Source organism: Solea senegalensis, linkage group LG12 (assembly GCF_019176455.1).
Source record: "Solea senegalensis isolate Sse05_10M linkage group LG12, IFAPA_SoseM_1, whole genome shotgun sequence".
Taxonomy (NCBI): domain Eukaryota; kingdom Metazoa; phylum Chordata; class Actinopteri; order Pleuronectiformes; family Soleidae; genus Solea; species Solea senegalensis.
Window position 1 is genome coordinate 8,613,461 of NC_058032.1, and position 12,947 is coordinate 8,626,407.

The window sequence follows — 12,947 nt, forward strand, 5'->3', positions numbered from 1 at the left end:
CACTCTATTTACATATTCTTTTTCATCTTTAGCCACATAAAAGATTAATTTAAGAACATGACACCAGTGCTTAACAACGTTATTAGACCACATCATTAAAACGAGAGAACATAAATATTTTAGAAAATCTTTCAAAAACTTGTTTTACACTAAAAATGCTATTGTTATTTAAATTACAAACAGAATTCACCTTTTTATACCCAAATTTGAGTGGGCTTCTCTATCTCAACATTCAGCCACTAAAACAATTTTCTGTTCAGGAATACAAGTCAATAACTATAATTTGACATTTTAATCAAGAAATAGTAACACTGCTTTACTAATTTTTCAGTTTTAAATAATATCATTATGTTAAAGAGCTTCAGCTACACACTGGTGTATTAACCAATAAAGAAACATAAACAATTATTTTGACCAATGCTGTTAATTTAGGGCAACTGTGGCTTTGGATGTTGGGCTAATACATTTTTTTCAGCACTGTATATGAAAGTATGAATGTGTATGTATAAATCCTGCTTATTCAGAAAACACAGTTCTCTGAATCTTGCCTATGCAGTTATATTTTACAATATATATGGAATTAAAAGTCCTTTGTTGTCTGTAGAGGCAGCCAACAAAGGGTTTAATACATTGTTTCAATAAACATGTGGAACACCTGCATTCATTTCTAGCAGGCTACAACAACTAATATATGTAACGTGTGTGTGTGTGTTGCTCTACATGCCTCCTGCAGACTGATGCGACCACTGCCACAGATTCTCCTCTCAGCTGTGTTCGCTGACCCCTACGGTCCCTTCGGCAGCTCCCATCTTCTCCTTGAATCCGTCATCCTCGAGGGCAGAGCACTAAGGAGCAAGAGCAATCACTGTTCTCCATCATGAGGTCTCTAATGATGCTCCACCTCGGCCACTGACTGGGGAGGAAATGGCCATGGGGGTGACAGGGACGGGATAATATGTAGGACTGATGAAGCCCTGTTAACCCTCTGAAATAACACTATATGTCTTGAGCCCCCGTTATGTAAATAACACACTGAGTATGTTCCATGTCATTTCAGTTTTATTGGAGTCTACTTGCAAATATGTGATAAAAGTCAATCCAGTTGTTAAAATCCCATTGTGTTGAGCACAAACAATGATATTCTTCTTCACTCTTGTTTTTGCAGCAAGAAGACCCGGGTTCACGACCCGGTCGGAACAAGGACCTTTCTCCTTGGAGTTCACGTGTTCTCACCGTGTGTATGTCGGTTTTCTCCAGGTTCTCCTGTTTCCGGACACTCTAAATTGACTGTAGATGTGAGTGTGAGAGTGGATGCTTGTTTGTCTCTATGTCTCTGTGATGGAATGGGCGACCTGTGTGACCCCACCTTTCGCCCTATATCAGCTGGGATTTGCCAGTGCCCCCTCATGTGGAGGATAAAGCAGTAGAAAATGAATGAATGAATGAATGATATTCTTCATCTTCCTCCAGCTTCAAAAACATGGAGACCCTACCAGACAAAAATAGTTTGACAAAAATACTCATCATCATCATCATATTAAGACAACAGTGAGTGAATGTTTTTGCAGTCTGACCTATCAATTTAGGATTTGGATCACATGGCAGAACAGGGTATAAGGTCCGGCAGGGTTCAGGATGTGCTCTGGTGTCATTGCAGGAACACGGCTCATCATAATGTACGAAGCAGGAGAGGTCCCTGTCTGCAAAACACACTCACATGAGCAAAGTCAACATAGTCAAAGAGGAACATACATGTAAGACCAAAGATACAAGCAAATGCTAAAAATCACTGTCATTGTCAATCAGAGAGGGAGGACGGTCAAAGTGTGGATGCTGTATAGGAATGATCAAACCTTGCAGTATAGTGTCTACTAATAAATATCAATCCCCTTCGTACCTGTTTATCCTCCCACATTCTAATTAGAAGAAGGACAAAACACATGCACATGTTCCGATGTGTAATGTTGCATATTTATCTGCTTGATCTCGAGTTCTAAGGGTCTCAGTGATGGAGGGGTGTGAGGTGTAAGCAGGCCTGTAATGAGAGGCAGAAGTGAGGGAGGAGCAGTGAGGAGAAGGGAGGAGCAGGGGGCTGCTGACTGAGAGGACAGAGGCCTGGAGCAGGGAGGTGGAGCTCCTGCTGTGGGGGTTCACAAGACCACTGGCTTTAATGGTTTAATCGGTCTGCAGTGTGGTCAGATCTTCTCTGCAAGTGCATCACGTTTAATCCAAGGTGGAATCATATATATTTTGTAGGGATGTCCCAATCTTTTTTTGGGTTATTATTATTTCCATCTATTTACTTTATTTATTTGACCTTTATTTATACAGGTTATCTCATTAAGACACAGGGTCTCATTTTCAAGAGAGAGCTGCCAGGGACAAGCACAACAGTCCAACACAGAGTTACGGACAGACAATACAACAATAAAGGAAATGTGTAAAATGTCAAGTGAATAAACAGATTAAATTATACTAGGTGCAGGAGCAAGTTCCCACAAATGCTCTTGCTCCAGTGTCTCTAAAATCATTTTAAAATCCACTAAGGGAAGCAAGGTTGTGACTCTCCTGAAGCTTGTTCCAGGTTGAGGGGGCAGAGTAGGAAACAGAGGGGACAGTGAAAGTAATGAAGTCCTGGGTATGTAACATGTAGGAGGATAAATATGTGCGCAACAGGCCTACGATAGTATAATATACCAAGTAAGAGCCTGCGCACAGACGATGAATGACCAGCTGACCAGAGCCTGTATATATATATATATATATATATATATATATGTACAGTATGTGTGTATATAATACCATAGTAAATGATAATACACCCTTTTTAAAAGAAAATTGCCACCATCAGCAAAATAACTGACTGACATTTAGAGAGAAAACAACAGACTCTGCTGTCATCTGTCTGTACTGTTTCTGTGAGATCACACAGGTAATGCTGGAAGAGAAAGAGCAGGAGAGGTGGAAGTATTGCTTCTCAACATGTTATAATGTAATATGAAATGAATTCCACTGTGAGTCTGACCCAAATAAAGCCCTGCCACAGTCTCCAGCTGAGCTTCAGGAAAGACCCGGGTCACTATAAAGTAGCCAGTGCTTGTGGAAAGTCAATGCGAAAATGATCGAGGTGACGAGGTGACTATGATAAATGAGTAAATGTTATGTTAAATGTATGCAAATGTTAAAAAGGGCTCCCTGATATTTTTTTCAGTAAAAAAACACAAGAAAAGAAGAAAGGTTACTTCTTTATTTTCTTTAGAAAACTTAATGTAATTTAGCCACCAACGGTTTATCAGCAGTTCCATTTACGGATTCAGACATTATGGATTGAATTACTTGTCTCCATCAAACAGAATCCAATAAACTCATATTACCGTCTTTATTGCTGCTACATTTTCTGATCCCAAGAATACCACTGATGGAATAGGTGGACTCAGAGGATTGGGGTGTTCCCATGGCAACTGATGAGGCTGATGACACTGCAGGGGTAGAGGTCAGTGACAGGAAACATTAGAGAGAGAGCTGAGTGAAAGATGAGAGAGAAAAAGTGAAACTTACCAACTCCACAGGACTCAGACTGGAAATTTCTTCTTATGATTCTGAAAAGACAACTTTTTTAATGAACTAATTTAATTATACATAAATCAGTATTGAATTTACCTTTGATTTTCTCATTTTTTTAAATTTAATTGTTTAATTATTTATATGATGAATGCATGCAATGAAGACAACCCCTTATGATAAAAATCAAAGTAACAGTCAGACATGTACAGTCTATTATGTATCTTTTATACGAGTGTTACTTTAACCACATCACTGAACAAGAATTCCTACTTTTGCCTGCACAACAATAGTAAAAAAAAGACGGAAAGATACCCCCAATGCTACATGTGTAAAAGTAAAGTAAGAGTCGTGATGATGATGATCTCAAGTTGTCAGGCACATACTTATCTTACAGGTGATGTCCCCTGTACCTGTTGATGGAGCTGATACTGGGCAAACTCTCCTGGTCACACACCTGCTCGAGCACCAGCCTGTCTCTGATCTCCCAGGCGAACATGGCAGGGTTGGTGTGTTTCCACTGCAGGATTGTTTGCACAACTCTGGGAGTGGCCACTTTGGGCTTCGAGCCTCCGATCACTCCTGGTCTGATGCTCCCTGTCTCATTGTACCTGCACAAACAATTTCATGTCTTTCAGGAGCTGACGGTGTTTTAGTATTTAAGTTCATAAAGCAAGAGAAGACACATGATTGTAAAAGTGAAATGACATCACCAAAAAATGTATTTGCTGAGATGTTTTATTGAGGAACACCTGTGACTTATTCATGCAAATATCCAATCAGCCAATCACACGCAACCATAATAGCTCAGGTCAGCTAACGTCACAATGTTATCATGTCTTGTTATTGCGACAAAGAACTTGAGCCTTTTTAAGAGCATCCAGAGCCCTCATCCACACAAAAAAAAATACATGTATACATTTTAAATAACTGAGCAGCATTAGTGTATTGTTCATTATCAAACTGGCCTTATTCACAGCCATTTTGACATGTTATAGCAGGAAAAGCACGTGCAATATTGATCACATTCCACACAGTGAGAACAGTGTGAGAGTGAACCTGACAGAGAAAATAATAATATAAAATTGTTGCATACCTGGTCAGTATTTTGCTGACACAGCCGTGACTGACGCGCAGACTGCGGGAGATCTCACAGGGACGTACGCCGACTTGCGCCAGCTCCACAATGCGCTGTCTCAACACGTGCGGTAAAGGGCGCCCGTTAATGAAAACTCCGCCGAGCTGGTTCACACCACCAGGTCCTGATCACCGGAGGCACAGAGTAACAACTGAGCTTTCATGTGTAATTTACCTCGTGTTTATAGATCAAACGAGCATAGAAGGCAGCGTAACCTGCGCTACTTACTGTGCGTAACGGTGAGCGGCACTTGGCCAAAGCACACTTCCATCACACACTGTTGTGTGAGTGGCACCTCAATGTAACGGAACTTCACACGCTGCAATGTTACTGGCTACAAAGTTTAAATGTTATTGAGGGATAAAACAGAATTTAAAGTTTGTTGTTTTCTCCAGAGAAAAAACTCTCCACATACTCCGTCCCGTTGCTTGCACTGTTGTCGCTGACATTGTGCCTCCTCCGTCTCTGCTTTCAGCGTCTGAGCTGCGGATAGCGGCACGACACTTTGATTTTGATTGGACAGTCGCGCTCATTGCCAATGTAGGTGGTGTCATCCGTTGTTTTTAGTAGGACTAGACTAGGACTAGAGCCAGGATGTCTGAGATGTCATCACGAGTCCAAATTCCTACTGAAGGTTAAATATCTACCATAAAAATAAACAGTTGCACAACAACGCTGTCCCTTATAGTGACCACTCTAATCAAGTTATCATCATTTCATTATCAATGAATATTGACTTAAAGACACTTTAACCATGCAACTTTAAGTATAATACAAGAGACAGAAAGAGACAAAAGAGACAGACCTCAATCATACACACCAAACATTATTTCTGAATTATTTCATCAAACAAACAAATAAATAGTTTATTTTCCTTTAACTGAGTCAACCCTTTGCTGTGTGGTCAAAAGAGCCCCTCAGATTACACATCTGTTTCATTTTTGTTTTCATGCGTCTAAAGATTAAAAACATGTTTTGCGATATGAGAAAACAATACATGACAGAAATGACACAACGGCAACAACTCCGGGAACAGCACTGACGCCCAAACTCAGATTTGTATTTTCAACGCCGGGTTCAGTTTTGGTTGGCCAACTACTTTCCGGAAACGCCGGGTGAAATGTCCTAGACGCATGTAAACAAGCGTGGGGCCAACAACCCGACTTACTTACTTAAAGGGGAAATTATTCATATTTTAATTTAGCAATATGTAAACAAGAAAGGTTACTCGTCGTTAAATACGCCAGACTTTGTTTGGCATTGTGGAGTCGAATATATACGCTACCGTAACACACTTTACTACTTCGGAGCTAACTTGGGTTAGCGTGGTGTTAGCCTTACATTAACTGTCGTATAATTATGATATATGTTTACGTTCACAGTCAAGAATACAAGACAGGATTTGTTTAATTTCTGTCGTAGAAACAATACGTAAATCGTAGTAACTGGTGCGATGGCAGAGCATCGTGCAGTCGCCATGTGGCGCTGTTTAGTCATAGTGTCATAAAATGGATATCATCAAAGTCGAGAAGGATGGTGACAGGGAGGAGGCCACTTATGTTGAGAGCTACTGTAGTTCAGATGATGGAGATGGACCGATCAATTCAATTGATCAGAAACACCAGATTAGCTGTAAACAAGCTCCACAGCTCAGCAGGGACAATTCTCCTCCACTTCTTCTGGCCTTCTCCATCACCCGTGGGCGGGCTCTGCAGGACAGCAGCCCCAGCTCGACTTCTTCTCCTGCCTTCTCACAGGAGGAGGACTGTGAGCAGCCTGTGGAAGATTGGATGATCCTGGGAGGAGAGGAGCAAGAGGGAGACTCGAGCATTCAGCTGAATCTGGGATACTGGAGCAGCTCTGAAGATGAGTCTGTAGTTAAAGGTTAGTGTGGTTTTTCAAAAGTTTACCACAGGGACGTTTAAATAGATTAGGTCCAGGAGTGTCCTTGTGGGCTGAAATATAATCTTTAGCCTTGAGATGTTGAGAAAAAAACAAAAAATTTCAATACTATAAATACTTCAAAATGTCAGACTTGAAAACGTGTATGTCGCCTGTGCTCAGGTGATGTTTTCTTTTTTCCTTTCATCTGAATAACTAATAAATGATACACAACCATATGGTAATAGTATGGCAATCATTTTTTAAAAGATAGGTAATTTATTACGGTTATTACCATACTACCATGTTGTTTGCGTCCATAATGACACAAACAATGTGGTCTTTGTTGCCCTCCCAGAGAACCTGAGGGCACCACAGACCGTGGACGGTTTTAAAAAACAGCTCAAGAATTTTCTGTTCAGGAAAGCATTTTAATGGGGCTGCAACCTGCTTTTAATTTATGTTTCAATGCTTGCTCTTAGTCTAAGGTATGCTTTTATACTACTGTATCTGTGTAGCACTTTGATGTAAATGTAAATCAAATAAATTACAACATGCATTATAATGTAAAATGTTACTGAAACAACATTAATTCAACAACATTTAAAGTCTCTCAAATCTTCCGGTCAACCTTGCCAAAAAAAACTTTTGAATAAGTCACTTGACAGCGTTTATCAGGTTTCGCAGAACAAATATGTGTAAATCAACCTATTTGAATCACTGATTTAATTTGTTTTTTAAAAAGGCAAATAATTAGCCCAACAGATTAAAAGATATACCTCTAATAATACCTAGGAATTTGAGTGTGTGTTGTATGAAAATATATTGAATATCCTTGCAAAGCAAACTGGCCACAGTACTATAGGAATATTAATGACTTCCAGTTTAATATTTTATGAAATGATCTGTATAATTATTAGAATAATCAGTTTTCTGTTACAGTTAAGTAAAAATATCCTTTCCTTCACAGTGGATAAGATGACCATCTGTAATTTTTCGTGGTTTATCAGCTCAGACAACTACAGCTTCTCTGTGGGAGTGCAATTTATTTTTTAACTTGCACAGAGCCAGTTTGCTCAATATGTGCTCATGTTTTTGTGAACATACACTTTGCATTATTGGAGGAACTCGTATTGAACTGGGATGCTGTCCTGCACAGCCTCTTCTTCTAGTTTTGTCAGCAGTACAATGGCACACAGGTCATATTTATTTTCACAATCCTGAGTGATTTTGAGCTGTGAGGACTACACCTTTTTTTGACGTAGTTCCTGGCAGCGTCTTCATGCTTGGTTAAACTCCTGATCTGTCCTTTTGTCTTAAGGCAGTTTTTTAAATTGTGTTGCAGTTCAAGAAGTAGTCACCGTGAGAGCTACTCCACCACGGCTTGTGTTGAATTGAACAACTTTTATGTATTTATAACTCATTCTTCTCAATGGTCCCTTCAACACAGATCCAGTTATGAAGACATTTACAGATACATGGGCTGTATTAGAGAAAGACAAGGTAACCTTTGGTATATATCTATTTTAAGGAGCATAACAAGGGCTTATTTATTCTGTGAAATGTGTCTTCTGTATTGTTTTACTAATACAAGCAGCACATGCACCAATACATTTTTTACAATACTGATACAAAAGCATCTGCTCATAGTGACTGGATATTTATTGTAAATTTTATTGCACATTTTTATACAGCAGTGGGAAATCAAGTTGTCAGTATAGATTTCGGAAGCTTCAAAAAACAATTTTTCAAAATGGCATTAAACTAATGTTTCAGTATGAACTCACTGACGTCGCACATTTGATGTAATAGTATAGTAAAACTTCCTTTTCTTTTGATATCATCCAGTGTGGTCCTAATCGGTCTCTGACCAGCCGCTACTTTATGCCTGGTCGTGATGTGATCTGTAACATCTGCAACAGGACAGGACATGGTGCTAAAAGCTGCTACTACCAAAAGGTAAAAGAAGACACACCCCTTTTGGCTGACATGCATATTATATTCTCTTACACTGTCAGTAAAATGCCAACCCAGCTGCTTAGACTTCTGGCTTAAATGTATTGAATTTTAAAAATGTTTTTTTAAAGATCTTATGTACTAGACTTTAAAACATTTTTCCAAAGGTTTGATGTCTATGTTTGTGATTAATTCACCATCAGTGACACTTTAATTTATTCCCAAATTTGAAGTAGCCTATTCTATTACGTTCTAAAAGTAAGACAACATATTTACTATTAAGTATGAGCGAGATATTGCTGCAATGATACATTTACTGGTATGTGTGATACCATTTATAGATTAAAGGTTGTATATGTCAACAGCTGTGCGTAACAGCGCAGTGCACTGAAGTTTAATGTTGTTGGAGAACCTCGTCGTTGTCGATGTTTGCTGTTGTTAATGCTAGTGATTGTTGGTTAGTATTTGCATGTAAAACAGATGTATTAGGGTGTCTCTACATCCAGTTATGGTGACATGTGGGAGTGGAAATGTGGCCTGTGACTCTGGACTTATTTCCACAGTGACACACACACAGCTTTATGAATCTAGTTCCTGCATGTTCCGTTTTAGTTGCAAATCTACAACATTTCATGCATCAGGGCAGCGGTGACCCATTCATCAAAACAATTGACAGCATTTGAACTGGCACAGTATAAACACAAATCTTTGTCTTGGTCTGTTTTAAAAGTCATAAATATTTCTCAGCTGCCTAGACATAAAGAATATTTCTGCACTGTTGTGAAAAGTTATGCTGCCAGGTTGAAAAAAAAAAAAACCCCTGCAGAATATGTGCTCTGAATATGGTGTTAAATATCAGGCTAAAAAGAGTGTGTAGTGATTTGTAGAACTAAGGGACTGGATCTGTGTTTAACAGATTTGCTGCTCATAACTCATGCCTTTCCAGACAGGCTACCACAAGATGTAAAGAGCCATCATTGTTGTTGTAGTCCCATGGTCACCTGCAGAGAATGACTGCTGATGGAGGATACTAACCTTTATCATAAAACTGTTTACAAAAATCTTTTTTGTCTCTGCATCAGCAGAAATATCCAACGTGTGTCCTATGTGGGATCAAGGGCCACATCCAGAGGGACTGTCCAAGTCGCCCATGCCCTAGCTGTGGGCTGCCTTCACATGGCCTCAGGCCCTGTGAGAAGCCCCCAGTGTGGAACCAGCTCTGCTGGCGTTGTGGGATGACAGGACACCTTTCTGATGTGAGTGGGTCTCACAGCCCCCAGGTCTATTCCCTTTTTAGTGTATGCTTTATTGTGTTGAAGGACAAACATTTGACAAGCATTTGTTGGTTAAGTGTGACAGATTTCGTGTAGTCTCAGGCACTTGTGACCCCCACTTATGAAGTGCTGTTTTATTGACAAACAGTTCCTCATCCTAAGTTCAGTTATACATTGTATTTTATGTATCTAAATGTTCCCCGTTTGTGGATTTCCTCAGACCTGCCCAGATACATGGCGACAGTATCACAAGACGGTGAGTCATTTTTGATTGAAGTACACTTTCTCATCTCAATGATTTTAAAAAGCAAGCTGCTCAACATTTGTCTTTTTCTGAGATTTTAGTGCTTTTGCTTGAAATTATAAAAAAGAAACTCTTTAAACAGAAGACAGCAGGGGACCCTTTCAAATCAGACAGTGACATGTGTTCTTTTCCATGTTTTAAAGCACTCCTTTTTTTTCTCCTGTCCTCCAGATCCGGTTAGAGGTTCCTCTTAGGCCACAGAGAACCCACACCCTCAAATATAAGAGATGCTTTGCTCATTGTTACAATTGCTCTAAGAGGGGGCATTATGGCTTTGTAAGTGATGAATAAAAGAAATTGTTTCTTTACATCTTCTCATTGTGGCCTTTCTCTATGTGTTGTTGGGCCAAACTTAATTTGAATCCACTGTTGTTTGATCCTCACTTTGAACTGTGTCCAGTCTCTCTTGCCTCTCCCTCATCTTTTTATTCATCATTTTATTCATTTAATTAATGTTTTTTGCAACAGCACTATTCTCCAAATTGTCTCATGTCTACCTTTTGTGTCGCTGTCTCTTTGTCCGTATCAGGAGTGCACTAAGAGGAGGATGGTCAGTGGAACTTTCCCTTCATTGCCTTATGTTTGCCACTATGACACCATTGCAGACACCCTCCACTATTGTACCAAGACGCAAAATGAAACAAAAGGTGACAAAACATTACTGTTACATAACATTGTTATTATTATTATATCTTCAACTCATATATGTTGGTCATGTTGGATAAGATATATACCAGTTCTGTAATTATATGCTTATAGAATAACTAATGACCAGGTGTATCACAGTGTTTTAGTGCCCTATGTGGCTGATGGTATAAAGCTTTTCACTTGTGTTTGTTGAAGTTTAAACACTAGAGGTCAACAAACAAAAGATTTGCAGAGTTGTGTTAATTTATTCTTCAAAACAATGTTGGTTTTTATTGTCAGTATTCTTTTCCACTTTGAGTAAGCAAGTTGTAAACACAACACTGACATGTCACATTTTGAATTTAAATTCAAAATGTTTCTTTTTGGTCTCTTGCAAATGTGCCTTTGTGTTAATTCACTGGTCACTGACCTGGTCTGTTTGAGTTGGTGAAAGTGGTGAAGTGGAGGACCAAGAAAACCAACACAGTAAAGCTGAAAGACACACATGTTCTGTAGTGTTTGTTGATATTTAGGGCTGCACAATTAATAATTTTCAGATCGAAATCGCAATTTGTAACAATGCAGTTAGCTTGCAAATTGAGCTATTAAAAAAAATCAAAACGATTTAATAAAAGTGATAGAAATTGTTTACAGCAAGGCCCCATTATTTTTTATTTGAATTATTATTATTATGATGATGATAATTTGTTAACATTTTACTTATTAAATGACAGTCATTTAACTACTTGTTTGAACTATTGTGATAAAAAATTGACACACGTTCTCTTTCTTGATTATGTTTTTATGCTAATGCTTCATCAGGTTTTAAACCTATTACATGATATGCCTGCAAATATTAAACTGAAGCTTGACTTAGAAATATTGTATTATAAAACAATCCCGATTCCAATATCTGTCATTTTCCCCAAATCGTTTGGCCGTGTTGATTATCCTCTGCGGGTTGGTCTATAAACAGCTTTTTTCACATTGTGTTTGACCTATTGTTTATATTACATTGCATGTCATTTAGCAGACGCTTTTATCCAAAGTGACTTACAATAAGTGATATATTACAATGATATAAACACATTGATTAGAGAACTGTTGTAAACAACAACCTTCATAGAAAATGTTCTGTCGTTACAGAGCTTGTGGGCCTGGGATCCACACACCCTTCAGACCAACAGCACTTGACTGAACCATCAGGTCAGAATCAGCCAGTCCACGGGAGGAGCCGCGCAAAACTGGAGACATGTAGCCGAGCTGCCAAGAGGAAGACATGGCCTGAGAGACGAAGAGAGAGACAGCAGGTGAAGAAAATCAGGAGAGAAGCTCAAGCCCGACGTGAGGGAGGACTACTGAAGAGGCCTTGCGGCAATTCTGATGATGAAGCATGCCATGTAGACCCCTTCAAGTCACCTTGTCATGGCCACTGCCAGGCCACACCCCCTCCACAGAAGAGAAAGATGGATGAGGTGGGTGGTAAAAGGAGCAAGAAAAGCAGAGAGGCAGAGAGGTGGAAGAGGAGAGGAGGGATGAAACGTGGGGATTTGTATCCTCATGTAGACATCGGAAGTGAAAACCTTCTCTCCCCAAAGCAAAGAGTACGTCACAGAAGAAGATAAAGTGTGGCTGGTTTTTAGTTTATTCTTTTTTTAATAGTGACAAATGTGACTGGAAAATAAGTGTCAAATTATCTTTCGACTGATCAATTTTTTAACTACCTCTTGGGGTAAGGGGGTAATGTTTTTGGCTGTGTTTCTGTGTCTGTGTGCAGCATAACTAAAATGTAGAGGACAAACTTTGATTAAATGTTTTGGAGATGTAGGTTATGGCCCTGAAGAAGAAATGATTAGATTTTGGTGGTGATGTGGTTATAAATAACTGCTTGTAAGAATTGAAAATGTCTAGCCTTCTCTATGCAAAACAGTTGAAGTTGGAGTATCATAATCATCAGTGTGACTTGCATAAATCCACCTTTGTCCTGTACTGTCTCCATTTAAGTTTAACCGCAGCAATATTGGAGTGTTCAAATGATAAGGTTTCAATATACAGTAGTTTCGAGTATGCTTTCATACTCATTGTTGGATTTGGTAAAAGGGACCGACATCTGATTGGCCTTTGTAAAACGCCAAATTATTTTGTATTATTTTTTAGACAAAAAAAAAATGCAATAAACGTGCATTTTTAGAACAAAAATCCAACG

General features: G+C 39.1%; 2 protein-coding genes across 3 annotated transcripts; one reads left to right on the forward strand and one right to left on the reverse strand.

Annotated features, from left to right (window-relative positions):
• Nucleotides 1-1,416: 1,416 nt before the first annotated feature.
• LOC122778215 (paired box protein Pax-5-like) lies at nt 1,417-5,226 on the reverse strand. Its single transcript, XM_044039849.1, has 7 exons — nt 4,928-5,226; nt 4,658-4,823; nt 3,975-4,172; nt 3,559-3,599; nt 3,375-3,479; nt 1,575-1,700; nt 1,417-1,489 (listed from the first exon to the last, which is right to left on the reverse strand). The coding sequence occupies exons 1-7, from the start codon at nt 4,968-4,970 to the stop codon at nt 1,473-1,475; spliced, it is 696 nt and encodes a 231-aa protein (XP_043895784.1). The 5' UTR covers nt 4,971-5,226; the 3' UTR covers nt 1,417-1,472.
• Nucleotides 5,227-5,814: 588 nt separating this feature from the next.
• LOC122778300 (zinc finger CCHC domain-containing protein 7-like) lies at nt 5,815-12,728 on the forward strand. 2 transcript variants are annotated; one of them, XM_044040033.1, is made up of 8 exons: nt 5,815-6,583; nt 8,031-8,083; nt 8,429-8,539; nt 9,619-9,792; nt 10,031-10,066; nt 10,286-10,390; nt 10,644-10,761; nt 11,888-12,728. In XM_044040033.1, exons 1-8 carry the CDS (start codon nt 6,208-6,210, stop codon nt 12,364-12,366), a joined length of 1,452 nt encoding a protein of 483 aa, XP_043895968.1. In that variant the 5' UTR covers nt 5,815-6,207; the 3' UTR covers nt 12,367-12,728. The 2 variants fall into 2 exon arrangements, with proteins under 2 accessions (XP_043895968.1, XP_043895969.1); XM_044040034.1 differs by having other exon boundaries at nt 9,622-9,792.
• The last annotated feature ends 219 nt before the right edge of the window (nt 12,729-12,947 follow it).